General features: G+C 43.4%; 2 protein-coding genes and 1 non-coding gene across 6 annotated transcripts in view; 2 read left to right on the top strand and 1 right to left on the bottom strand.

The window, feature by feature from the left end:
* POLR1A (RNA polymerase I subunit A) overlaps positions 1-5,621 on the bottom strand; it is a 34,348-nt gene extending 28,727 nt beyond the window's left edge. For both annotated transcript variants that reach the window (XM_055795987.1, XM_055795989.1), the window contains exons 1-6: positions 5,429-5,621; positions 4,102-4,306; positions 2,120-2,269; positions 1,922-2,029; positions 914-999; positions 695-804 (exon numbers count right to left, since the gene is read on the bottom strand). In XM_055795987.1, the coding sequence (XP_055651962.1) occupies positions 695-804; positions 914-999; positions 1,922-2,029; positions 2,120-2,269; positions 4,102-4,306; positions 5,429-5,505 (736 nt within the window). In that variant the 5' untranslated portion in view covers positions 5,506-5,621. The remainder of the gene's footprint in view (positions 1-694; positions 805-913; positions 1,000-1,921; positions 2,030-2,119; positions 2,270-4,101; positions 4,307-5,428) is intronic.
* A 29-nt stretch (positions 5,622-5,650) lies between these two features.
* On the top strand, positions 5,651-27,252 carry PTCD3 (pentatricopeptide repeat domain 3). Of its 3 annotated transcripts, none has more exons than XR_008745801.1 (25): positions 5,651-5,800; positions 7,025-7,074; positions 8,154-8,193; positions 9,226-9,271; positions 10,013-10,081; positions 11,375-11,479; positions 11,897-12,020; positions 13,096-13,214; positions 13,956-14,029; positions 14,344-14,431; positions 14,537-14,597; positions 14,881-14,963; positions 15,638-15,782; positions 16,837-16,887; positions 17,811-17,894; positions 18,828-18,856; positions 19,355-19,458; positions 20,541-20,619; positions 20,706-20,796; positions 21,998-22,083; positions 23,267-23,412; positions 24,288-24,329; positions 25,649-25,807; positions 26,209-26,406; positions 26,575-27,252. XR_008745801.1 is itself a non-coding variant. In XM_055795994.1 (24 exons), exons 1-24 carry the CDS (start codon positions 5,706-5,708, stop codon positions 26,642-26,644), a joined length of 2,040 nt encoding a protein of 679 aa, XP_055651969.1. In that variant the 5' UTR covers positions 5,651-5,705; the 3' UTR covers positions 26,645-27,252. The 3 variants fall into 3 exon arrangements, 1 of the variants encoding a protein (XP_055651969.1); XR_008745802.1 differs by lacking the exon at positions 5,651-5,800 and adding an exon at positions 5,991-6,084; XM_055795994.1 differs by lacking the exon at positions 26,209-26,406.
* On the top strand, positions 14,674-14,814 carry LOC114013093 (small nucleolar RNA SNORD94). Its single transcript, XR_003555935.1, has one exon. It is a non-coding gene; the product is annotated as a small nucleolar RNA SNORD94 (small nucleolar RNA).
* Positions 27,253-27,508: the final 256 nt, after the last annotated feature.

Below are 27,508 nucleotides of genomic sequence, written 5' to 3'. Positions count from 1 at the left end.
AAGCAGAGATCTGACCTTTCTGCTTTAAAACCCATCATCCACGTTGTGCTTCTTCAGCCACAACTCCAGAGATTTAATCTAGTACTCAAATCACAGATGAGCAAATGGAATAAGCTTGCTATATGAATTTTCTCTAAAGGATTAAATAACGCACACACAAATCTACTTTAATTCTACCTGCGTGTGTAAAGGATCGAGGATACAAGAGGAAAAAAGTTTAAAGTGATTCAAACACCAGGTCAATTAAGCCTGGGAAATGTCATCTGCTTTCTTTTCTGTCTTTTCCCCTTTACAAAAAAATTCTTCCATAAGACTCAGGATTACCTGATTTTCTTTCTGAAGTAAGGCTGGTCATCTTCTTTCTAGTTAATTTTTTATCTAGTCTATTTTACAAATCTAGCAGAAAATCATCTACCTGCCAAAAATGAAATGTCCTTCAACCACATCAGTTGACATAGATTATGCTTTTGTACTTCTTTTCCTGACATACACAGACCTCGAAGCTGCAAAAGCACAGAAGGCTTGCAAACACAGAAATTTAATGGAGTTGGGTACTCCCCTAATGCTGAACTTACTGTTTTATTTTATTTTCTTATAAATGAGTCACAAGTGCATAGTCACTGCTAGGAATCTGGTGCACCTTAAATACAGGAAAGTAAGTGCAAACATACTGAGTAGAAGACAAATATTTTACCTGCTGGCTCACTTAGAATGCTTCCCTCTCCTGACTTATGGTATACTGTAGAAGTATAGGTTACTGTCAGCTTGCTGTTATGCTCTTTTCGCACCAGTGATCTCCTAGATCTTAAAGGAAAAAGAAGGAAACCAGGAAAGGCAGTTAAAAAGTTAATACAAACACTCACTGTATTTAACTTTATACCAGCTATTTACTTTCTTATGTAGTTAAACTTACTTGCAGTTTGGGCATTTCTTGGAAGTCGTATGTGCTTTCCAGAACTGTGCTATCAGTTTATTTCTACACTCGCATACATTTTTGACCTGACAAAGAAAAAAAAGACAAGAAAAAAAAAAAAAGACTTAAAAATAATGAAAATAAAAATAAACCAGAACATTTGATAAGGATTATTGATTAAACACTACACAATTAGTGTTAACTATCAACATGAACATTATTACTATCAATGCACACACATCCTTGTATTGATTTAATTCATGCCTTGATCTATAGTGTTCTTCCATCATCTTCCCATGTTTGCTGGAAAAATAACCCCCTCAATGCTCACCATCTTCCTTTTTAAATGTATTACATAAATAGTCTTTATTTTTCATGTCAGTACTGAATTTTAAAGCTTTTCTCTAATGACGATTTAAGAAGGTAGATCACAAAAAGTCCTTAAGGTTAGTTTTGAAACAAGGAATTAAAGAATTAAACTTGGCTTATAAACAAACCTGCTTTAAGATGCTAGACCTTTAAATATTTTCTTTACTAACATTCTCCTTTAACTAACTAAGTACATTAAAATGCATTTAAATGGAAATGAGAATTCAATTACATAACTAAAAATTTCACTGTGAAGAAATTCTGCAAATTTGCTGGATGCCTGAGTTCTCAAGAAATGTTCTGCAGCTCAAAAGAGCTAAAGCATCACACAAAGAAGCATCAACATCTGTCGGTAATGTACTGAAAGCAGTGTCAAATTATTTTTATGTATTTACACCATCAAAACATTTCCCTACACAGTGTATTTTCCAGAAACCCAGTAGCTGTACTAAGAGAAAATAAAATCTTTTTAAGCTTAATTTCAGACATTTCACCCACAAAGACCTCTAAACATAATACAGTTCAGAACTCCAGGAGAAAATCTAGAGTCTACATGGTCCAAGACAGACTTTCTTTTGCACATTACTATTTTAAGAGGACAAAACCCAAGAACTCAGGAGAAGCACTGATTATACTTACATTTGAACACTGATCTCTTATTTGATAACTCTGTAGTATTTCCTGAACATGGTGATTTAACTCTTCTTCAATTTCTGAACCTGTGGCATCTGCACATTGCTCTAAAAACTAAATGAAACAGAATAAAATAAATTGAGATAGCTCCATAGTTACAGCACTATCAACTCGAAAAGGAATGGAGAGATACATAGTACTTGCCCTGTTCAAAATGACTTCAAGATCATGGACGGCATGAAGCAACCCTTTCTCCAGAACCTTGAGCTGACTTAGCAATAAGTGAACCACAGCTCGAGTACATGTCAGCATGTGACAATTTAAACAAGAACCTCGAATTAGAAGGTATAATTTCTGGAAAGAAAAGAGGGGGAGAAGTTAGCTTAGTAGACTTACTGGCTTGCAAGTAGATAGATTTATCTGAACTTAAAGAAAGTGCTACTATAAATGAGAAATTAGACTAATCGTTAAATTTAGTCATAAAGAATTGGCCTGAAAAAAAAAATTTCTTTCAGTTACAAACTCAAATGGAAAGCATGATCTGTAGACAAACTATCTGCAGGCCAATTACATTAACAGATACAGGAAAATCCTGTTGTATCTACAGCAACTCTGGTACCAAGGCTGCTCTCACATAGCACTGTGATTACAGTTCCTAACAGTTTGTCCTGTAAAGGACAATGTAGTACCCAAAACTCCAACCTAGTAAAATGAAATGTTCTGGCACAAATACATTACCAGTGTCCCTCAAGATTCTTCATGCAACCACATTCTCCTCAAGCTTCAGGAAAGTATCAGTGGTTGGTTTTTTTATTATTTTTCATCATAAAAAGGTATTCTGATATTTTATTATTCAGCATAGCTCTGCACACAACCCACACTAGCTACACACAGCACCAGGGGCCTGAAGACTAGGAGTTACTACTGCATGATTTTATTCCTCGTTCAAACACAAGCATTTTACTTGAAAGCCGAGACACTACTAGAAGTGGGATGGACCTCATCTAACTTCAGTCATCTGAAAGTGACATTTTTGTTCTCAATTAATAGGCTATGCAGGAGTCAGCTACTGTAAATAGGCTGATCAGCACCTCAGGAGGACAATTCATGCCAGCTCAGGTTCCTGTTATGGCTAGATGAATCTTCACCTGCTAATAGCCCCACTCCTCAGAGTCCAGAAAGAGCTACAAAGTACAATCAGATTACGCACCTAACTTTCAGAAGACCAAAATAAGGCAAATCCTACTCTCACAGCCAGGATTCATTTTATATTTAAAAGATGACCCTTTGAAAAAAACATCTGCATGAAACACTTAGGAGAAATGTGCAGTTTGACCACCACCACCAGTAGCTTTCGAAACAAGCTTATAACAGCTGTCCCAAAAGATGCACGCCAAATAAAATCTCTGCCCCAATTTAGGTATCCCACACACCATGTACATGCAACAGCTGTAAAGCTATGAGAAGCACGTGTGCCAGACTTCCAGATGTAGGAAATCTTGTTGACAGCCACCTTTTTTTTTTTAATTACAGAGACAGATGGATTTCTATATAGCTTAGCATTTTTCAACTGTCTGCTGCCACCAAACTTACAACGCTATATTCTTTCACTTACTTGGCACACACATTATGCCACTCAGCATACTACTGGATAGGTTGTTGGGTTCTATCCACACTGATCCAGTTTTCCAGAATAAATTATTCTGGAATAGGAGGACCTGCTGGCCAGAATGTACAACACAGCTATACCGAGAAAAAATAAGCCCTGAATGTCCAGAAAGCACCTTGAGAACCTAGGATAAAAGTAGCTAGCTGTTCATGTAAGCCTGTGGTAGTTGTTTAAAGGCAACAATGATTTTTACTGTGTCATCCATTTAACTAAGGCATAAGACCCTACAGTAGGTCACATAGTTTAGCGATCAGCTAAGTCCTTCTCTCTTGTTAGTCAATACTGAGTAAAATAACTGTTACCACAAAGTGTATATTCTGCAAAAATCTAAGGAGTCTATTTGTATTGAACTACCATGACACAAGAAACTTTTTTTACTACATTTTCTGTTATTACACTTAAACTGACAGCAAAAGCAGACCTCGGCACCTTTACTATTTTCAGGGACTATAAACTGTACGACAGCTTGAGTGCCATCACCCATTTCACCAGCAAGACAATAATTAAGCATACATACATCAAAAAACAGAGGGTTGTAGACAGTCAAAGGCAGTTCTATATGGCCAAAATGACCAGGGCAGTTGCTGAAGTTCTGCATGCAAGTTGCACAAACTTCTCTGGAGTCTGGAGGTCCCAAAGCCAGATCGTACAGTCCATTAATGGCTGGATTCCCCACATTATCCAAATACTGAGGATTTGTTATGGCTTTTACACTCAGTTTCCTGAAGTTGAAAGAAAAGAACAAAAACCAGTGGCAGCAAACAACCACATGACAGGCACTTGAACAGTACAAACAGCATTGACATTTCGTATAAATACAATTTTTTTTATTGATGAGGGCACTTTGTGCATGCAGTGGGAATTTCTGTATTGTCAATGTCATTGTCCGAGTACAATCACACCACAGCAAGTACTTCTTTTACATCTTAAGTCATTTCATTCAGAAGTCAAGTAATTTTGCCTGTGTGTCCTCTCAAGCAGTGGGAGAGATTTTAAAACCAATAAAAATACCCAGACGATGACAGCTGCATCTACTTGACTATACAGTGCTAACATCACACCAACAGCTCTCTGGAACTCCAGGAGACACAACCTGCTGGAAAAAGCTGCAAAACAACCTCTGCAACAAAGGCCTCAACCCCGAGATACTTATGCTGGTGCTAAAATATCTGAGCATTTTCCCCTCGCTGAAACCAGCAAGGTCTCTTCCGTGCCAGGCACTCAGGATCAGATCCCAGGCCAGGTTTCCAGTGTGCCCACCGAGGACCAAGCCCTGCCTCACCAGCGCAGGGCTCCTGCAGGCTGGCACTGCGGGGGGGGAAGCCAACACACCCCCGCAGGGGAGGTCCCCCAGGAGAGGCACAGCCTTTACCCTCACAGAGTGAGTTCGTGCTGCACCCCACAGGCCCTGCCGCCGGCAGCACACGGCCACGGCCACGCTGTCCCCGTCTCCACTGCCAGCGCGGGGCTCTCCGGAGGGGCCCGGGGCCGCCGCCCCGCCTCCTCACAGACCCTCTCCCCGAGCCCGCCCCAGTCCCACACAAGGAATCCCCCCCTTCCCCGCTCCTCCAAGACCCGCAGCGGCCCCAGGCCACGCAAGGGGCCCGAGAACCCCCACAGAGGGTCCAGCAGCCCCCCAGACAGCCGGGGGATGCCGAGCCGCCGCCGTGCCAGCGGCTGCCGAGGGCCGAGGCGCAGCCGCACTACGTGTCCCAGCAGGCCGCGCGCCCACAGCCCGCCGGGGCCGGCCGGCGCCGTGCCGCAGGGCACGCCGGGAGCTGTAGTCCTCCATGGCACTCACGAGGCGGGGAAGCGGCCAGCCCGCCGCTGCGGCGGAGCCTTACCTGACCTCCTCGGCCGTGTACATCCCGAAGGAGACCCCAACCAGCCGCCGCCACGGCACCACCTTGGGTGGCTTCATGGTGAACCAGCGAGCCTCCCCCAGCCGTCCCTCCGTCCCCTTCTGCTGACAGAGACGCTGCGCCACGGGCGGCGCCACGCGGTCCCGGCGGCGGGGGCGGGCGGGGCCGGGCGGTACCACGGCCGCGGAGGGGCGGCCTCACCCCCTGCGGCGGCAGTGGTGCCGCCTTGCTTCCCAGAGGGCAGTGCGCCGGTACCGGCATGGCGGGACGGCGGCTGGGGGGCGGCTACTGGCAGCAAGTGGTCTTGCTGAGCCGGCGGTGCTGCTTGCAGGGCGGGAGGCGGCAGCGCTACCGGTAAGGCTCCGCCGTTCCCTCAGTGGCGGAAAAGAAGGGCCCGGCGGCGGCGCAGGGGAGGAATAAGCGGGCGCGGGGGCCTGGGGAGGTGAGGCGGGGAGGGCCATGCAGGCGCGGTAGGGGACTGCGCATGCGTGCTGGGGCTCGGGCCGCTGGCGGGCGCCTGAGGCGAGCCGGGCCGGGCCGGGCCCGAGGCGGGGGAGCGCGGTTTCCCTACTTTTGCTGAGTTCTGCAGTTCGGAGCCGTCCTGGGAGTGAGTTTGAGCTGTTAAGTGATTCCTAGAGGTAAATCTCCCAAAAAGCAGGTGAAGGGAGGGAGGTTGCTTTCAGGGTATGCCTCAAGTGAAAAGGACCCGCTCCATTGGGTGCTTTGTATAGGCAAAATATAGCTCACGTCTGGGATGGTGAAATCGTACCTAATAGGTTTATGTAACATATATGGACGGCTGGAATTATGCATTATGACTGTAAAGCACAAATGTTTGAGTGCATGTTAACAAATGCCAGAGTTACAGTAAGGCTTTAGTGTTAGATTGCTTCATGAGCAAAAAAACCTAAAAGTATTTTAATATAAACTTTTAATTTGCATTAAAAGCAATAAAGTGTGAACAATTCTAAGAAAGATTTGGGGTAGTGTCATGTGACTGCACTGAGCCCAAAGCAGCTACTTTGTGATATTCAGCAGAAGCAGGTTTATGTGGATGTGCCTTCTGCAGCTGTGGTTATATGAAAGTGCTGCCTGCAGCTCTGTAGGACTGGACATCTGGAAATAAACAGGTCTGATTCCTCTGCATCCCAATTCAGGGTCTTCTGCCTGTGTACACAGTACTCAGGTCTAGAATATTTTTCAAAATGGTACTGCTTTCAGCTGGATCTTGCCTCTAAAACACAAAATGTCTTTTCTAGACACTTTTTTTTTTGTTGTTTATGTCCAGGATTTTCTTTCTAAGGTGCAGTAATCATGCAAACTACTTTAAATCCATGATGTCCCCAAAAAATAATTACAAATTTTATGTAACGTGATTTTCTGTGTATAACTTATTGTGTCTTGAAATTAGGGCTTTAAGAGAAGCATCAGATGTGAGTTTAATCATAACAATTTGGAGTTAGTGCTACATTTCCCCTCTAATGTGTTAATTAATTCTGATCTGTAATACACAATTTCATTAAGCTAATTTTGCCACATTATTGTGACTACCATTGCAAAACTCTGATTGGTTTATAGGTGCTCTTCCAGTAGTACAGCTCTTGGGGAGACTGTGGACAATTCAGAAGGTATGATACCTTGATTACTAGTTTCTTGTTATTTTTTTTTAATCTCTAAACAACATAGTGTGTCAGGAGATAAAGACATAAATACCCTCTCCCCCCTTCTTAGATTTTCTTTTCCCCCGTCTTCGTTGTGCAGAGATTTTCTGGCTTAACTTGATTACCCTCACCACCAACCAGCTCTCTGCTCTGAGACCACGAATGGAGTTTTCCAGTTCCATGAGCTGTCCAGTTGCTCTTTGAAATGTAATAAACTATAAAATAAGAATAAGGAGCTTTCCACCTTGAGCCTGACAGTTTCCCTCACGTTCTCTGTACTCCTTACCATGTTTCTATGAGGAGTTTTGGGAGAAAAGTTAGTTGGAATGCTTGGAGCTGTGCTGCATGTGGGAACAAGTTTCTGCCAGTCAGTAACAGCTCATGGAAGCATCAGCACAGAGGCAGTGGGAGAAGTGCATCTGCAGACCCTGGCTCTGGGGGTTGTAATCAGGAGATCCCACATGCTCCTCTCTGTGTCAATTTGTTAAGATGCTTTACTAACAACCTCTAGCTTCTGATTTTGGTATTGTCGTTTTTCTTTTTTCCTCTTTTGGAGAACGGGGGAAATTGATCCTTGGGGTGGAAGGAACTGAGCAGTTGGTGTCAGGCTGTCAGAGCAGAGACCTGAGAGGGCGCTTTGCTGCAGCATTCAGGCAGGCTGAACTAGAGAAGCCAGATGGGAAGAGATGGCAGACTTTAAACTGGGAGACTACAAGTAGGGAAGCAAGGGTCTGGGAAGGGTTTTGACTCAAATGAGAAGATTTAGGATAAGGATGATTGAAGAAGTTTGAATGGCTAAAAGGGTACAATCTCTTTAACATTTGTTTACCATAGGGCCCTGATCCAGTCTTCACATAAGATACTTAAGCTCCCCACCAGCTTTTTCTGTTGTCATTGCAATAAATTGTGGCCTGCGTTAGACTGTAATTTTAAAATCCTTGCTTTAGTACTTTCAACTGGATCAGCTTAGATCATCAGTTTTCACAAGGTCGCGATTTTCTTTAGGCATCTGTTTCCAATAAGAATTTCAATACTGTTTCTCATAGTTACTCGAGAAGAAATTGTGCTCCCCCGAAAGAAAACCTGGTGAGTATTTACTCCTGGAATATTTCTTGACTTGGAAGAAAATCATTGTTAGACAGCTAAATGTAGTCCTGTCTACCAAAGCTGAAAAATAGAATTCGGGCTGCTGTATTCCTAGATTTAATGTATCACTAGTGGCTTTCCTGCTGACTGGGAGCTCTGGGAATATTCTTGACTCTTACTCTCTGTGCAAAACACGTGTACTCTGTTCCCGACCTTTCTTTCAAGAACAGTTATAAGGACTGCATTTTTAGACATAGTTCTGTTCCTTTGTAAAAGATCACATTTGGTAGAAATCTGTAAAATCAAGTTAATTTGGCTGTCTGCATGTGGGTGTGATTCTTTCAGCAAAATAAACTTGACCATTGATAGCTGGCTGAATAAATCCTATTTAGAAATTGCACAGCTGAACGAAAGCTATTTTGTTGAGAACACTTAAGATGAAGTTGTATGAGTGTACAGCAAAAACTTAAGTTTATAGCCAGTTGATGTCTGCATGTAAACCTAAAATAAGGCCACCTTCACCGAAACACTTGCACTGGCCTTTTCTTGTTTGCTTCAAGCACAGCCAGAGTCTTAAGGAGCCACAGGCACAGGAGCCCTGAGAAATCTGGTTTTGTTCTGGGGCTTTATTTCTCCCAAGACTTGTCTTGGAAGGGGACTCATGTATCTGTCCCTCAGCAATGGGGGGCCCCCGAGAGAAGCATTCCAAGGAATTCTTTCTGTGTCCCTTCCCTACGTTCTTTCTTTGATAATGTATAATAAGGGCTGGAGTGGTAGCAGGAAACACGCATGCTTTTCTGGTTTTCCTCAAAGTCTTTTTCCTGTGGTTATTGCAAAACTGAGACCATTTTTGCTGTTGAGTTTTCCCTGCCTTTGCAAAAAGTGCTGTTTTCTAAGTTGAGCAAAAATGTTGTTTCCTAGAATTGAAAAGGCTTATAGGCCAGGATAATCCTGTGCTTGTTCTGCATACGATGTTATCCATAATATTCAAAGTCTGCAACCAAATATTAATCAAAAGTGCTTTATGTTTAGGGACAAGCTAGCTGTTCTTCAAACGTTGGCTTCTACCGTGAACAGGGTAAGTAGTTCTGTTGTTAGGGAAATAAGTCACGTTTTCCCTCTCACACAATAGCCTCACACCCTAGAAGCTTATAGTCCTACTTTTGCCATTCTACATCTGTTTTTTTATGGGGTTTCACTTTTGCTCAACACATTTTGCTGTGTTTTTGAAGCCTCCATTCTACTGCTAAGACAGAGCTGCAGCTACCAGTGAAAGCTGTAATACTTTGATAAGGCTTTTGCAAATATCAGGAGCCAGTTCCTTTACCAGTTTGGCTTCCCAATCCAGACTGCCTCTTCCCGATCACAGTCCAGAAAGTAAGCCTTGCAGAGAGCAATGAGTGTGTCTGCTCTTGCTAGGCAACAATTGTAAATGCTGTGATGCCATTGTTTAGTCCTGTCTGTCTTGAATTCTGGAAACTGAGTCTTACCCTGCAAGTCCCCTCAGTTCCGCCGAGAGTTACTGTTGTGGTCCTACTTGCTTTGCAGGGTGTTTACTGCTTGTCATGTTATAGTAAAGACCCTTTTGTTGTCACTGTGTTAGCCTGCGTGTGTGCGTATAGTGGAAATGCTTTTTAAGCTATTTTCAAACAGGCTAAACCCTTTTGAACAAGAGGAGCTTTTGTAAAATGGGCATCAAGTGGTCGTTAGGATGGAAGTGTTCATTGTGCCTTAAAGTCTGTGAGGCAGTATGGTATGCCTGCAGCATGCCAGTGTACATAACTATAAACATTTCAGTCCTGGGTTCTACTTTCTACAGGATCCTACTGCTGCTCATTATGTGTTCCAGGATGACCCTTTCCTTATGCCAAGAAATGCAGCCAATTCTGTAAGTATTGCCTTTCAAGTTCTTAATAACTTCCCCCCCTCCTCCATCTAGGCTGTAAAAACTGTCTAATCGGAGCCTAGTTTCAATTATAAAAGAAAATGAAGTATCAGATTTTTTTCAGAATTTTCTCCTCTGTATTTCTGAATGCATAATGACTAGGATTTCTCTGGACAAATACACCCTGCACACGCAAAGTTATCTCTTCTTCCTGCCCCCATAGGGACCTTCCAGCTGTCACAGCTCTGTTAACATTCCTGCTAGTCGGTGGGTTACCTGCTGAGTTGTTCTGTCTCTCCATGTTCTTAGTCCGTTAAATAATTCCCAACAGTAATTCTTTAGGTGAGGCATTCAGCCTGTTAAAACAGTGTTTACATACTTTAGATGTAGACTGTGAATATGTGGTGTTCCAAGTGTTGAGATTTTTTGCTTACAGTTTAGTTAAATCTGAATTAAATGTGTGACTTATACACACAAGTATGTTGTGCATTTTGTTACTACCTAGACTTTGTGTTACTGGTTTACTGTCCTGGCCAAGCCCCAGGAATTTTAGTTTTACCACAGAGCAGCTATTTGGTAACTTAGGCTTATGGAAATAGTAGTATTGAGATGATAGTAGAAAGGAGTTTTCCCCTGATGTTATCTTTGCATATGATTAAAGAGCATGAAGCCAAGGCAGGAAAAAGCAGAACTGCCAATGAGAGCAAGGAGGAGCTGCTCTGTGCAATGTTAATCAGAGCGCAGTGAGAGAAGCCTGGGAGCTGAGATAGGTCGTCACAAGGCTACAAGAGAACTTCAGTTCCTGTGCATACCATGGGTGAAGCCATGTAGAAGACTGAAGGCAGCTGTTGAATGTGAAGAGTTTTAAAAGAAATGGCAGAGGAGGATCTGACTTTAGAACTCCAGGAAAAGAGGTGAACGGGAATGAGGTGATGCTCTTGGAAATGACAGAGAGAGAAGCGTCCAAGTATTGTAACTAAAAAGAGAGATACTTTTGAATTTGAGATAGTAGTGCAGCCTTTCAGGTGTCTGGTACAGAACTTTGTTGCTCGACTAAGTAACAAGGATGTAAATTATAGTCTCATTTAAAGAACAGACATTCTTATATTAGCATAAATACCAGAATGTTTATCTGGAGTGTTATCTCGTGCCTGTGTATTTAGCAAGAGTTGAAAAGAAAGGATGAGTTTAATTTGATCCCATAAGAATGCTCAGTGTTAATGGAAAATGTTTTTCCTCACTCTCAGTCTTCTAATTGTATGTTTCTTCATCTTGTTCTCTCTCATTCCTATGCAGCGTCTGTTTTTATTGTCGAAGGAGTCTGGGAGAAATGCTGCAAAATACATTATTAAGCAATTTCCTCAGTATTTTGACAAGACCTTTGCGGATCCCAACGTACTAGTAAGCTTTTTGTTTTTCATTTTCATTGTATTTGTGCTTTGTCAGGTAGTGAAATCAACTGTGAGACTGGTCCAAGACTAACATAAAAGGATAGTTTTGTTAACTCTTGCAGACAGTTATGAAAGCAATACTGTATTTCCATTATGTTTCTGAAGTGAACATTTTTCCTTTGGAAATCAATACCAGGTTTTTAAGATAAAAGTAAGAAAAGAAATGTTTAGATGTTGATTTAACTAGCATGAAAGTGAGAGATCAGGATGTGTGGTCCTTCAGTCACCAAAAGGACTGCTGCTGTTAGGCTGGGAGAGTCGGGAGATTATCAAAGCAGAGTACTGGGCGAAGAGTATTTGGTTAGTGGTTTAGTGATGGTTTAGAGAAGGTTTGAGCTTGTGTCTCACTTGTACTCTTTGCTTTTAGTGCTTGATGCCTGAGACTCTTACACCTCAGATTGAAGGAGTGAGTGAGGAAGCTCTAAAAGAGCGTATCCGCCTCAGAATGGTGAAAGATTCTGTGAACATGTTCGATCAGCTCATACAAGCAGGTATGTGGGCACCTGCCAGATTCCGTGGTGGAGCTCTACTTAAATTGTGCCAGAAATACTTCAGTAGCTGGCACAGGCTGTGGATGCAGTTTCATGACTATGTTGCTGCCTTTCAGAGCTGACTCTGGTCTGGTAAAGTGGTTCTCCAGAATTACTGGGCTCTCCTTAGCCACTGCTTGTCTGACATGTCACTTTGGTGATAAGGAGAACAAATGATTTCTTGGCCAAGAAGCAGATGATACAGTGTTGAGTCTTTTCTCTTCCAAAGTGGAAGAATTGTGATGCAGTAGAGCAGGGCCTGTTACAGGTGGATGCCATGTGACTGGGTGATACCATTCTGCCTGCAAAGGCCCTTGTGCAGTAGCATCCTGGTTGGTATAAGCTACATCTGTGCTGAGCACTGTGCTGCTCTGTTGGACCGGTATAGCATACCAGCCGAGTGCCCCTCCTGTGGACCTGCCCTCAATAAGTGAGTTTTTCTCAGTTCTTCCTTAATTTGGACCTTATCTCTGTTATGTGTGAATGAGGAGGAGACAAAAGAAAACTAACTGATATGAGGCTCTGAAGGAGGAGGAGTTACTGGGAAGGTGAGACCTTCTTATACCCACTGCAAGATGGAAAGGAGACGGTTCCATCAAATAGCTCTTTTCTTTTGTTGGTTTTAAATCTGTTTCATAGAAAGCGAAACACACAAGTGGTCTTCATAGGAGGTGTATCCTAGGAGTGGTTATGAAAAGCACTAGAAATTTTGAACATTGCGTCGGGCTTGTGCTGCTTCACAGTTCTGACTGCCAGCTGCCACTTCCCCCTCTCACTTGGTCAGGAAAACTTTACCCTTTCAGCGGTTTCGATAGAAAAACAGAATCTGTAGTGCAATGTTAAAATTGTCTCCTGCTGTGAATGGGTTCATGGAAGTATTAGTGTTACACTCGGGTTTTACAGTCTTACTAGAGAACGCCTTTATGTTGAAAGAACAAAGTGGTGTAACTGGGTGTTTGAAAGTTTTCTGATACAGCTGTGGAATGATGTGTTCTTTATTCTCTTTGTGACTGTTGTACATCCTCATTTTCTATAGGCACCCCTGTATCTCTGGAGACCACAAACAGCCTTTTAGATTTGTTATGCTTCTATGGAGATGGAGAATCTACTCCAGGAAAAGAGGAGGAAGGCAAAGAGGATTTGGAAGAACCAGGGGTATGACAAAACTGTTGATCTCTATTTATTTATAGTGGGAGTGTGTCAAGATGATGTCAAGATTTTGGTACTGTGACTGCCTGCCTGAGAGATGGTGTGAAGCAGATCAGATGCAGTCAACATTCCCAAGAGATACAGCAGTCCTGTGTCTGACCTAGGCGCAAAAGTAGTTTCCATAAATCTGAACTTAGTGGCTGGAATCCCATCTTGGCTTAGTTCTGCTGAACTGTGTGTAAAGAACTGTTTCTTGCTGACAGCCTTGTTTTTAGGTGCCTGCAAAGGCAACCTCTGGTACCTCTAGTATAGATTAGGTAGTTAATTTTCTTCCACCTGAAGCACATTAACTAGATTTCAGTGAACTTGAGGGTTCCTTCTGTGAACTCATGGTATCAGGTCCCAGGGTACACTAGCAGATAGGTTGCATAGGATCTGTCCCTGGGAAGACTGTTGAGAGGGAAAAAGTTTTACAGAGTATTTGTTACAGTCTCACAGTTCCCACCAATTCCACAAATACATATAATTTGCCTTGTTAGTATGTTTAATAACATAACCAGTATCCTTAGTCTAGTTACTGCTTCCTGAACATTCTAATAGAAGTTATTTTAATATAACCCATTAAAAACACTTTTGGTAGTATATAAATTGCTGCTGAACATCTGTATTGTTACCAAATTGTGTCATTTGATGTTTAATAGTAACATCAAACTCTGAGAAACTTTATTTCTACGAAAATCTTTCTAGGTGAGCACTTCAGAGCAGAAGGCTCCAAAGAGACAATTCCAAAGAAGTTCACAGTCATCTGGCTCTAGGTGGAGGTATACAAAATGTTGCTAATAATTCCGTATTCAGTGGGTTGTGCACATGCATTGCTATAAAACAGACTTCAAGACTTTTTAGCGGCCTGTACTCGCAGGTGTTACTTGTTAAATACATCTCTGTGTACTACTCTTTAAAAGTGTCGATGGAACTCTAGTAAGTGATCGTAGAATAGCTCATAGTATCACAAGTAATATGTTTGAGTGTCAGCCCTTAGGAGTACTGCCAATTATTTTGTTCTTCACGTTGCATTCTTTTCCTGAAGGTGTCTTTTATTGAGTTCTTTAAAATTCATCTTGTTCATTGATTCTAGGGAAAACAACAATGCTGAAAGGATATTTAAAATAATGCCAGAGAGGAATGCACACTCCTATTGCACGATGATCCGTGGGATGGTGAAGGTAAAGTTATCCTTCAGTGTTGGAACGACTTTTTTCAGCTTGTGAAATCTCACAAAATAGTTGTAGAGATTGTTTTATTTTTGTTGGATTTTTGGTTTTTTGCAGCATGGGGCTTCTGCTAAAGCTTATGACATGTACATAGACTTGCTGAATGAAAGACACAAAGGTAAGTGTCTCCTGGTTTTCCTTTGCAGTCTTCCAAATAACAGAAGCCCGTTGTTAGGTACATAAATACCTGTTCCATGGCAATGATGATTGGCGCAGGGGTACGGACCTCAGCTAGATCATGGGAGCTGAGTGCAAACCGGTTATTCAGTGCAGCTGGCATGTGGCCGGCTCACTGGAAACAGGTTTGCATGAGACTTCGCCAAAAACTGAGCCATGTTACAGTAAACTGTTTTCTGTAGAATGTAATTATTAGTTAAAACAAATTATCTTTTATTTTCTAGCTGATGTGCACACCTTCAATGCACTGATTACAGCAGTCCCATATCTAAAGGAGAGGTTCATAGAAAGATGGGAATTAGCCAAGGTAAGAAGGTAGAGCAAAAGAGATGGGGAAGGGGTAAGAGTGTAGGAGCTGAGTCTGCTTTCTCAGTAGAATTTTGCAGCTGTTAAAAAAACTAAAAACAAGTGCTTTGTACGAAGATACTAGTATCTGCTGCAAAGGAAGTACAGTAGTTTAAACATAACAAACTGAACTGTTGAGGAGTGGAAAAGGTACAAAATCCAACCTTGCCTTTGTGGAATGATTTGCCTTGTGAGAACATAACCTGATCCAAAAACTGGTGGGACGGGAAGCAATCGGGAAGTGCTGGGAGATAAAACAAAACAATTTTAGATAAAAACTCCTTTGAATTGTAATTCACGGTGGTGTGATGGAAATGGAATTTTGAGGGGTGACATTACAGGCTCCAATTTTAATGATGTAACATCAGTAACGAAAAAAGTATGTAAATTTAAAAATTTCCTTGATGTTCTAGACACAATTCTCCAAGATATAATCTGATGTAGTTTTGTAGTTGTGGGTTTTGTTCAGGTTAAAAATTAGGTGGTACTTCCTTAACAAATTATCAGTTGACGTAGAGTCATTCACTTGAAGGGGGTGAGAAGGATTAGGTTGAGGAAATGCATGTATATCTACCTGAAACCTGAACTGTGTTCCATAACATGTGAAGCACTAAGGATTTGGGGATTTTGTTTAAGGTCTTCCTGAATCACATGGCTCAGCAGGAAGTACAACCAAATCTGCTAACTTTTAATGCTTTACTGAAGACTCTGAGAAGATGTGGTGGTGTAGGCAGAAGTATGTCTTTATTGGTAATAAAGGAAATGGAAGCACTTGATATAGGTAAGAGAACCAGAATGGTTATTATATTCCAGTGCCACCTCCAGAATAGTTAACTTAAGAGTTCAGCAGCAAACAGCACAGTGATTCCTAGCTGCAGGGAGGAAGTCCAGGAGTTGTGGAAAAAAGCATTTCTCACTGTGTTCTCAACTTTATCGTTCACTTCCTTTTGCAAGAGAACTGAGAAATAAAAATGTGTAAGTACTAAATTGTGGCTACTCAGCAAGCCAGTGCCAGTGGATTTCAAATTGAATCATTTTCAGTCTTTGATCAGTGTTGATTACTAATTACAATATAGTAGGTGCACTTAACCCCTTAGGTCAAATAATGAAGCATTTTGATGCTGTAGTCTTTTAGGTTAGGAGCATGTTTATCATTATTTTTCACCCGTAGTTGCCTCTAGCTGCTCAAGGGCAGGTGAGTGTATGCAGTGGGGGAACGTGTCCTGGCCCATAGGCTCTTTCTTAACTGGGTCCTTATTGTAGTACTGCTGTAGAAGTAGTGAATAATATGAATATATCTTTGCAGCAGTCAACTGAGTCTGTTAGCTTCTCATAGATCAAGGAGATTCACTTCACAAGCCATCAAAGCCAGTTCAGGTCTATATATATCTATATCTCACAGAAAAAAGCTTTTGATTTGGTTATGTTTTTTGATGTCAAACACTGCAAAAACAGGGAATATCTGCATAACTGATGTCATGTCTTGTGGAGTGTTCTTTGCCCCAGTAACATGCTTGTTGATATGCTAAAGATACGTTAATGAGCAAAAGGGAAACTTAACTGTGAAGTATTTTTGCTTTTAATTTAGAGCAGGGAAGCTTGGCTGCTTGCCCCATAGCAATACAACGCTTCAGCTGGTGGTCCACCCTCAGGTATATCTCTCCCAGTTGTAATGTGTATATAGGAGGTCTAGTTCAGCATTAGCATGAACAGGGAAAGAAATCTGAGTAAATGTATGCATGCCACCTGACTGGAAGGGCCAGAGACTGAATTAGAACTCGGGCATAATGTTCAGTCAAGAATGCCAAAGTAACTTCAATGTTTTTGTTTTTCAGAGCCTAGCCTTGCAACGTATGATCATCTCCTCTTTACATTTTATAGAGGCGGTATGTGCAATACCAACTTGTTCATGAATGTGTCCTGTTTAACAGCTGCTTTAAATGATATCCAGACATGATGGGTGAAGGCAGTTGATCATAGATTAAAAGGCAACCTCTTATGTGTGCAATCCCAGTGTTCCCTGTGCAGTCTGATTGTGCTTGGGTGGAGAAAAGACCACAGAGGATCATAACCTCTTACAAAGAGGGAAGAGTCCTTGTGTTTTGAGAAAGGGCGGAACTGGAAAGAAAGGGAGTTTCCTTTCCATTTGTGGCCACAAGCTGATAAATCTGAAGAGCAAATGCTACTCGGTCTCTGTGGAGTCTGGATCTGACTACAACGTGTGTGATTTCATAGACTGTACCACTCACATGAAAGAAAGTGCACAAGGATTCTGTTTTTCTGCAACAGTTCTGTGTGTTGGAGACATCATGAAATAATAGCTGTTAGAGGGCAGGAGCCTTTAGCCAAAAATCTGTGGGCATGGGAAGAGGATAGGCACAGTAGTCATAATTGCAGCCCTTCTGTTTAACAGATGTGAAGGAACTGCTCTGAGGTCTCTGGGTTTGGGTGGGGTTTTTTTCTTGGTTATTTTTCCCTTTTAAAAATATTTATTTGTTTATGAAATGCTTTGCTTTTCCCAGTGCAGTCTTCTAACAGACAAACTTCCAGGCCCATTGGATTCCTTGCTAGAAGGTAGTTTAATCTTTCTGAATGTGCCCTGTTGCACTGTGGAAATCTGGCAACAGTAGGACAGATTTTAGAGCAAATAAAGTAGTGGCTGGTTTGGAGCACCATGAGAATCATGACACTTGTTTGAAATCATGTTGCTTGTTTCCACTTCCACATTATATCTGTAGGCTGACACTCTTTGCTAGTGAAGTGCTTAGCACAGCTGAGATGTGGTGTGGCTTGTCTCTTTATCCCACAGTTGATCTTTCCCCGTCTGGCATCATGTCTGAGGTGCTGGATGACGTTGAGAAGAGGAGTTTCACTCCCCAGGACCCTGATGATGGTAAGGGACTCCAATATCTGACAATTTGCATTGATTAAGTTTGGGTGAAAAGGTACCTATGAATTACAGGTAGTTTTACCCAGCTACAAAAAATGAATGCAGCTTGCTTATATCAGTCCCTTTGACACTTTTATGGAGACAAAGAAGGACAAATTCCAGTGCCATTAAGCTGTGCTGTGCATTGGTGCGCTGGCTTTTGTGTGGAAATAGTGTATCCCATGTGAATGAGTGTTTGAGCCCCATAACAACAAAAACCAGGAAGCTATTTACAAGACTACTTTAAGGAGGAACATCTGCTAGTAGCTTCACTAAATGATACACATCTAGTGAACAGCAGGTTTTTGTTACAGTGTGGTGTGAGTGCCTATTCTAGTTCTTCCTAATGTTTTTCAGCTCTGTGCTGCTTTGAAATGTCAGTTGCAAAAGCAAGAGTTAAAGCCTTGCCAAATGGGAAGGAGACATTTTCAGAGAGTAGTTGTATGTTCTTGGGCAGCTCTGGGGTGTGCTACTGAGGCGGGTAACCTGCCTGAACACCTGTCTGTGGCCTGTGCTCTCTTCCAGTGGAGTAAATGGAGAAGGTGAGCGATGGGGCTGCCTTTTTTTGTAGCCTGCCTGTTACACAAATAATGCAGTCTTGCATCAAACGAGAACATAGCTTTTGTAAAATTGCCTAAAGTCAAACAGATCATCTGCTTAAATCTGTTTCCAAAAGCATGGCAGCCTAGCTGCCTCCAGAGCACTGGCTAGAAAAACTCATGCCACACCAGAGTCTCTACATACAAAGTGAAGATCCCTGCTACGCTGTCAAACTGAGCTACAGATTCAGCTTTCTAATTTATCATGTCGCGTCTGTTCTCTGGGAGGCCAGTTAATGAGCTGCTGTATGTCTCCTTGAAAGTTTGAAGCTAATAAAATTCATTTTCTCCCTTTCAGCCAACTTCTTTGCTACTGCTATGCAAGTGGTAAGTGCCTCTTTTCTGCAATCAGAATTCCTTTGAGCCCTCCAACTGTTTAAGAATTGCCTGTGAGTTTTCCAACCTGTCATACAAGGTTTATCTCCCTTTTTCACGTGTTCATCATCTCCTGTAACTTTATAATTCTGCATTTGATACCTTCTAAATTGGTAATTTGCATGCCTGTGATACATGCATCTCTTGCTAGAGATGGCTGCATAAGTCCCTGTCTGCTGTGCCTTACCTCCTGCTTTTAGTGACGCTGCAGTGGTCGGACTGTCTCCGCACCAGAAGGTGTCACTTTTGGTTAGCAAGCTCTCACTCACTGCGAGAGGCGTGCGTTTGTCTTAACCAAACAAAATGCCTAGGCAGTCACTGCACTGATTTGTGTCCTGTTAAAAATGTTTTGTCAGCTCATTGCTCTTCATACCTTTGTGAAAGTGAGTCTGAGAAGGATGTATTAAGTGTTAGATTTTGTAGTTTTAAAATTTGACTGGTTTATTGCAGTGCTGTGATCTTAAGGATATTAAGCTTGCCTATCGCTTAAATAAGGCAATGGAGAAGGGAGACAACTGGAAATTCTTGGACATGGATCGGTTAAATGTGTACTGGTGAGTGAAGTGCAGCTTACATTAAGCATCTTGGTGTATTGTTCGTTTGAATACGAGCTGGGATTCAGACGTTGCACAGAAGGATGCTTGGTTAACGCCAGCTGCTTATTGTATGTGCAGTTTGGGAATTAGGTCCCTCTTAAGAACAGTGATAGCTTAGGATGTATGCCCAGACTGAAATGGAGTGTCTTGAAGTATCAATTTAGCTTAATGCCCATTCAACAACTGTACCAACCAGCTGTATTTTCTACAGTCCTGTTGTCCACTTAGGATGGCAGCTTAGGAGGTAACACCAAAACAGTGTACAGGTCAGCAGAGCACCTAGCTCTCTGCGTGGTGTTGTAGAGAGAGGTTGCAGTGCAGCTGGTGTATTTAGGCACAAAACTCCAATGGGTTCAACCATTTGACACTGCACTCAAGGCATCTGAAACATTTTTACAGATGTCATCAAGTGCTGCAGTCACTGAATGTCATCAAGTACTTGGAGGATACTGATTTGAAGAAGAGCCTGTTTAGGCGTTGGAAGTAGAGATGCTCCAGTGAATTAATGAAAAATAATTCTCATCACAATAAGATGCTGTTTCAGGGTTGGCATGACACACACACTTTTACCTTATTCAGCCTATAAATAAATCAAAGAAAGTGAATGGAAATTAATTTCTTGGTGTAGGGACATTTTTCTTAGTGCACTGGACCAAGGTCCCAGGCTTGTATTGCCAACTTGCAGAAGTAACAGAGTTAATTTAGTTCACTTCTTTAAGTGGCTCTTAACCAGAGGTTGCATTTGAGACAGATGCAGATACCTCAAACCTGGTGTCAGGCAGGGAGATTGCATATTTTCAGTATTTTAAAATGTAGTGGTCTAACTTCTGATTAATTCTGCCAATTACCTAGTGTCAGGATAAAAATGTCTCACAAAAGACGCTGCTGCTTTTTTAATTGTATGGAGTATTGCAATCATACAGCGAAATTTCCCTCATCTGCAGTACCAGTCTGACTAGAACACCATCATTTCCTGGTGCTTCTGTATGGTTTGGTTGATGTACTCATTACTGAATTAGAACACTTTTCCCTTCCTCTAGGTCAAAATTCTTCTCATTGTTGTGTATGATGGAACAAATCGAAATTGTGTTGAAATGGTACAAAGAAATGTCCCCTTCGGTAAGTGTGCATTAGGGTAAGCAAGCTTCAAGTGTGGAGAAATGGAACAGTTACAGTTTACTGAAATGATTCTCTTCCTTCATCAGCTCTTCTATCCAACTCCTAAAAATATATTGGACCTCCTTCAAGCACTCGATGCAGCCAACCACTTGGAAGCAATCCCTTCGGTCTGGGAAGGTTAGTGATAGCCACATGGCTACATAGGCAGTTTGCTTGATGAAAGTCAGGAGCAGTGCAAAGTGGGAGGTAGTTGGTAAACTTCCCAGTACTCAGATAGCCATGATAAGGTGCTTTGGCATGAGGGATGTTACTCTGTAGTGCAGCGGTGGGACTGTTGTGTTAGAGACTGGCAGAACCAATAGCGCAGGCTGTCGGAGCAGTCGTGTCTGTGTCATAGTTAAATGTCAATGTCTTGGAAAACTGAATGCTTACCAGAGAGTACTACCTGAACCAACAGCTCAGACTTAAATCATTTAAATTATTTGCCTGTTCATTGCTCCTTAAGAAGAGGAGACGAGCATGTAGATACAGGCTTTAGCACACAGAAAACATGCTACTGTGGCCCGGCACTGAGGGGACAGACAGGTTCTTTTAGGAGTCCTTGGTAGAATGATGACCACTAATTCCTAGTTACAATTAAAGCTTTATTTTCTTAACAGTATTTTATGATTAGCGTAGCTTAGGATTTATAATCAGAATAGCACAGGATTTCTGTAAGCAGAATCAGTGTGGTTCAGTTTTATAAGTAGCGTAGTGCAGAATTTTATAGCACCACTTAGCTTATGGTTTCTAATCACCTGGACCTTGTGTAGATTCGGTCAAATCTTAATATTTGGTTTGCTGTATCAACATAAAAACCACAAGCTAGCCTTAAAAAACATACAAAAGAACATGAGTCACCACTCAGTCCTCAGGGGAAGCAGATGATGGTGGAGGTGTCTCTGGGCGCCAGGGAGTCATGGGTCTCATAGTCCACCAGCAGTTCAGGTCCAGGTTCCCACTGGGGACCTGTAACTGCTTAGTTTTATAGGCAGCGCTGTTACCTGCCCTTGTCTGTGACGGCGGCGTCACTGCCGCTGGGTTGGCCGGGTGCCTGGGACCTTGAAGGCCGTTAACAAAGGGAGTAGTCAGCCTGGCGCCCAGGAATCTTGAGGCCAGCAGGGAGAGGAAGAAAAAAATCAGTTTGGTTCATGTACTTGGTGTGCAGGACCTTCAGGGCCTGATAATGAGGGGAAAGGGAACTCACACATGACCTGCTTGGTCACAAAAAATGGCTGTTTGCCCTACAAAATGGTGTTAGCTATGCTGACTAGATTACCAGGAGTTGCGAGGAGGGGATACGGGTCACACTGACGAACTACTGCCTTTCTCTAAACAGATATGAAACAGCTCGGGTTTAGCAGGAAACGTGACCTGTTGGAAGAGCTCCTGGCTTTGATGAGCAGGGAGCAGCACCCTGATGAGGTAGGGAAGCTGCCGTGGTTTAACCCCGGTAAACGGTGAAGCAGTGCACAGCCGCTCGCTCGCTCCTCCCCGGTGGGATGGTGGAGCAAATCAGAATGGTAAAAGTGTAGAAACTCATGGACTAAGCTAAGGACAGTTTAATGGGCAAAGCAAAAGCTGTGTGCACAAGCAAGCAAAATCCCATCAGCAGGAGGGAGGTGTTCAGCCACCTCCAGGAAAGCAGGGCTCCATCACATTGTAACGGTCACTTGGAAGGGCAAACACCATCACTCCGAACATCCCCTCCTTCCTTCTTCCTCAGGCTGTTATTGCTGAGCATGGTGCCATATGGTATGGAACACGGAATGTCGCTGTGGTCGGTGGAGGTCTGCTGTTCCAGCTGTGTCCCTTCCCAACTTGTGCACCCCCAGCCTGCTCGCGGGTGGGTTGGGGTGAGAGGCAGAAAAGGCCTTGACAATGTATAAGCACTGCTCAGCTAAACTAAAACATCCCTGTGTTATCAACACACTTTTCATAACAAATCCAAAACATAGCACCATACAAGCTACTATGAAGAAATTTAATTCTGTCCTAGCCAAAACCAATATAGAAGCTCAGTGAAAAGAGTAGAAATGTCTCCCCGTTTCTGTGTGCAGCGCACGGACTCTGTGTAAGTGCTGCATTATTGTCCCTGGTTAGTCCTAGAGGTCCAGTTCCAGTGCATATACATGATGAATTTCCAGATCTGTGTAAGCTTATTCAGGCCTGCTGAGCCCTTCAGATTGCCTTCAGTCTATAGAGAAACCTCAGACTAACACAGGAGAGGATCACTTCCTTACTGGGGTTCGGAAGAGTAATCCAGCCCAGCTGGCCACATCTCTGGGGAAGTACGTGGCAGAATTCAGGAATTTTTGCCGAAGATGTTATTGCAGTACCCGGCTTCTCAAGCTGAGGAGGATTAAAGGCTTATGCGTGCTGCAGAGGTCTCTTAGCTGCAGCTGTCCCTGCAAAGCCATCTTGGTGCTTTCCTAGGGGGGAGACTGGCCCTGACAGAAGTGAGAGCTTTTTCTGCCAGGACTAACCGCTGTTAATTCACAAATCTAAATCATACGGGGCAGACTGGTAGGATCTGTAGGAAGAACTGTGCTGAAAAGGATATGTTGATTCTAGAGGTTTGGGGATTAATAGCACAATCTTTTCACAGATTCAGCTGGTGTTTGCCAAGTGTGCTGAAGACATCAAAGCTGTCCATGAGCAAACTGGGAGGGAGGCCCCACTGGAATGGACAGGCAGTGCCCTGTGCCATGTTGCTCTGTTGTTTTCCAGGGCTGGGAGAACCCAGGATGCTTGGTACGTGTGTGGCCTTCATGAGCTGTTGGCTTGCTGACACTAACTCAAGGCTTAATCACAAAAATCAAAAGTTAACAACTGATTGCCTTGGAATGCTGGTGCGGCAAAGGGAGGGGATAAATCCTTCTGGGAATGTGAGGGATTTTTTTCTTAATTTTATTATTCATTCTTGGCACCAGGTTACAGTTGTGAAGCTTAAAAAACGATTTGAAGTTAATGTAGCAATTGGCTTAGAGCATTGTACAGCTGCTTATGGCAAAGCGGGGTTTAATTATCACTTCAGTAAGCACTGCTGATTTCCTACAGCTTCCTATTTTCTACTTTTTAGAACTCTTTGAAATTCAAACTTCTAAAGAGATTAATTAGCGTTTTTTAATTAAACATTTAATTAGAATTAACCCTAATTAAAACTCTAAAGAGAAATTTTTTTAGAACTCTCCAGTAGTAGAATTTGCTGTCCTCAACTTGAAATACTCAACTTGAAATACTGGTTAAAATATTTCCTCTCCAATTTAAAGGTTCTGAGCTCTTTTTTGTTAAATACCGATGTTCTTTTTGCAGTGATTCATTTGAAACAAAGAAGTGGCAAGTACCCTTCTAAAAATATGTATTATTTTAAGGTAAACTTGCCACCAGCTACAATTTTTATTTTTTCTGCATGACTTAAGACGCTTCTTGTTAAACAGCTGGTAGATATTGCATCTGCAAGATGTCATAGGATCCGTTTCAGATCTTTGGAGAAGATTGTTTCATGACATGGAGCTTGCCTGTGTTTCAACAGGGGCTTATCCAAGAGATTTAGTATCTGCCTGTTACTGTTTTACTGTTTGGTGTTTGGGTTTTTTTTAATTATTGCTTTGTTTTCTTTTGAACAGGAACATGATGGAGCATTTCCAGAAAATCAATAGGATTCCCACGTAAGTACTTTTAGGTTCTGACTTCAGGTACTGCATCTCCCCTTTGGCTGACATCTTGCGTTTCTGTTACGGAATTGTAGAACAGCTTGGGTTGGAAGGGACCTTCAAAGGTCATCTAGCCCAACTCCCAATTATAACTGATAATAGTGGTCAGTATCTAAGTGTGACTTCCAAAGCGTGAGTGTGTGTGTCTGTCTGTGAGCACGAGTGTTTGTTTATCCAGTGATATGTTCCAAGACCTTTCTGTCTTGAAAAATATTGAAAATGCAAAGGAAGGGTTCAAGCAGTTGGTCCTTGAGATGTCGCTGAATGAAGCTCTGGGACATGGAGAACGTGGGCTACAACAGTTAGCTTTTTCTCAGGATTTTGGGGGCAAAATTCTGTTTGAATTAGCAAAGAACTTCTAAGGAATAGCAATATGTTTTACTTGTTTTTTTTTAAAATAGAATTAAATGCTTGGAGCTCGTCTAACTGAACACTGTGAGGGTGTGTGGTACCAAAGGCCGCTGTCAGGGGCACTCCATGCTTGCCTGTTTCTGCAGACTGCCACTAGCGTGTCCCAAGGAAGCCTTGACATTGCCAAGCTGCATCAGAGAGCCTGTCCTAATTTCAGGAATAGAGAAAGGAGAATTCTTCTGAAGTTGTGGGGTACTTGACAGTTTGTGGCTGCCACAGGTCATGAATGTAAAGAGAAAGGAAGTCTTTCCCCTGCTATTACTAAATGGATCAGAGACTTCTGTGGCTGAACTGACCCCTGCCTTCCCTTCTCTGCCAAGCAACCCGTGGCACCAGCTGCAAACACTTTTTTCCCTGCCTGCAGGCAAGAGAGGTGTCTGCAGCAGCTGTCACAGGTGACAAAGGAGCAGAGCCAGCACTTCAACTTAAAATGGAGCTGGCAGGGCTGAGCCAGCAGCTCCCAGTGCCCACAGACGGCGGGGCATCTGGCGGGTGGATGCCTGCCTTTGATTTAGAACGCTATTAACTGTTCGTTTGCCTCTGCCAGCCACGTGAAAGAGGGTTAGGGCCTGGTGTGGGGGCTGTAAAGAGGGCAAGGTTATTTAGGCTGCTGCTAAGGTGGCGTCCTTACCCTAAGCAGTGAGCTGCCGCCCTCTGGTTTTGTGCAAGGAGCATCATTGCTTCCTGCTAGCATAGGAGTTCCCAAGTGCACCACATCAGTGCAGGATGAAAGGTGTGGGGAAATGCTGACAGGAGCAGAACTGGGCTGGTTGAGTGATCTGAAAATCTGTTGCCTCCTCGCGCTCTCTATAGCACCTGCTGTAAGTTAATGCCCACCTCACTCTTTGCCTTTGCTTTTGCAGTGACCAGGTGATGGATGAGTTCTTGAACTGTGCTAAAAAAACCAGCTGCCCAGATGAGGCAGTTAAGTTGGTGAAGCTGGCGGCATCCCTCGGTCTTCCTTCAACTGAGAGGCTTAAAAGCAGAACGGAGAAGGAATTTGAACTGTCTGAAAAGCAGAAGTAAGTTGGGAGTACTTCGTGTTGCTGCTGAAGGGGTATAGTAGACAGGGTGTCGCGGGGGTAATTCCTGCAGAAAGGCTTCTCCTCCAGGGTGGCAGGGAACTGGTTTCAGAACGGTGTGCCTTTGTGTTGATGCGGGTCGATTCTCGCCCCTAAAATGGCCCCTCAGGTTTTGATTCCATGCTGCATCCATCCCACCTAGGAGGGAAGGTAATTTCCCGTGATGAGGTTAGCCTTACCCACTGCTCGGATCTGCTGTTGCCTGCCTTTTCCTAGCTGGGCCTGGCCACCTCAGGGACACCGGCCGCAGGCTAGCGAAAGCAGGGAAGTGGTACAGGGTGGCCCTGCATGTGGTTTGCAGGTTCTGAGGCTTACGGCAAATCTCCCTTGTGTCTTGCCAGCCGCTGTTGCTTGCTGCTGAGCTGCTGCAGCCAAGGGCAGATGCTGGGCTTAGCCTTGAGGGACCACGGTTTGGAGGCAGTGGTGTGTCTGGAGGCAGTGGGGTGGTCCGAGTGAATGAGTAACTAGAAGTCCAGCTCCCTTGGCAGCTGGCCCACAACTTCCTGGGGGACTGAACTCATCTGCTTTTCCAGAAGGAGGTGGGTCTGCTTCCACCAAATGCTGGGTGGGCCTGTCCTTTGAGGATAATAGGCATCAGACAGCCCATAATGTTCTCTTTGGAGGGGGTCTACCCTGTGTTTTGGATCTTTCTGTTCAAGTAAAAGTCACAACAGGTGACTGATTACTGGACTGTTTTATATACGCAGGAAGGCATTGGAGAGTATCAAGTCAGACAGCGACAGCAGCGATAGTGACAGCGACAGTGACCACGACTAGCTGTCCCTGTTGCCGCCGCCTTGGGAAACCTGGGAGCAGCCGCTGCCTTGCCAAAGCTGCTGTGAGAAGTGGAATTACCAGCGGGCTGGCTTCTGGGCGGTGCTGCGGGACAGCTAAGTGTGCCCGAGCGTTCTGATGGACGTTGTCCTCGGAGCAAGCTACAAGCTGTCCTGTTCCATTGTCTCGGTAACTTCCAATGTGGCGTGGGCTACGCCAGCACCTGCAGGGGCTGACTCCTGCCGGGCAGCAGCGCCTGCTCCAGCAGCTTGGCCTGAGGCTCTGGAGGGCTGCAGTGAGAGCAGAGCTGCTCCCTGGAGGCTGCTCGGCCGGTACAAGACTTGGACAGCTTGAGCAAGACTTCTCTTGGACCTCCTGTGACTTAAGCCTGTGCCAGATGTAATTCCTTTCCAGCTAATTTTAGTGAACTACTTACATGCCAAGACGACTCTGAAGTAAACACTGCGAGTAATGCCATACTCATTACCTGTGCTGTTACTTCTCGTCCTTTCTGGTGTTTTGGGACGGGCTTTTTGACTGTGGATGTTAAAAAGCTACAGTTTGTCCAGCTGGTGGAGACTGCATCTAATAAATGGCTGACATTAAAGTGAGCTGTATTCTAGTAATCGCTAAGCAGGAACTGTTGATTACAAAGTGGTGCAGCTGCTCCGTGAGGCCAGAACCACAGCACTAAAATGAGGTGACGCCGCTGTCCTGCTCTGCCTTGCAGGTAACTGGCCTTCACGGCATTGTGCTGCTGTTCTCACCCTGTCTAGGAAGCTTGAAGGGGTTTTTTTTGAGGTATTTCTCTTGAACAAGCAAAAGTGGCCTTGTTCCTGAGAGAGTTAAACAAGGTGCTAGCAAAAA

The sequence above is a fragment of the Falco peregrinus genome, chromosome 2 (genome assembly GCF_023634155.1).
Source record: "Falco peregrinus isolate bFalPer1 chromosome 2, bFalPer1.pri, whole genome shotgun sequence".
Lineage (NCBI taxonomy): Eukaryota > Metazoa > Chordata > Aves > Falconiformes > Falconidae > Falco > Falco peregrinus.
Note: the sequence above shows the minus strand (reverse complement) of the source record. Positions and strands in the feature narration are given on the sequence as shown.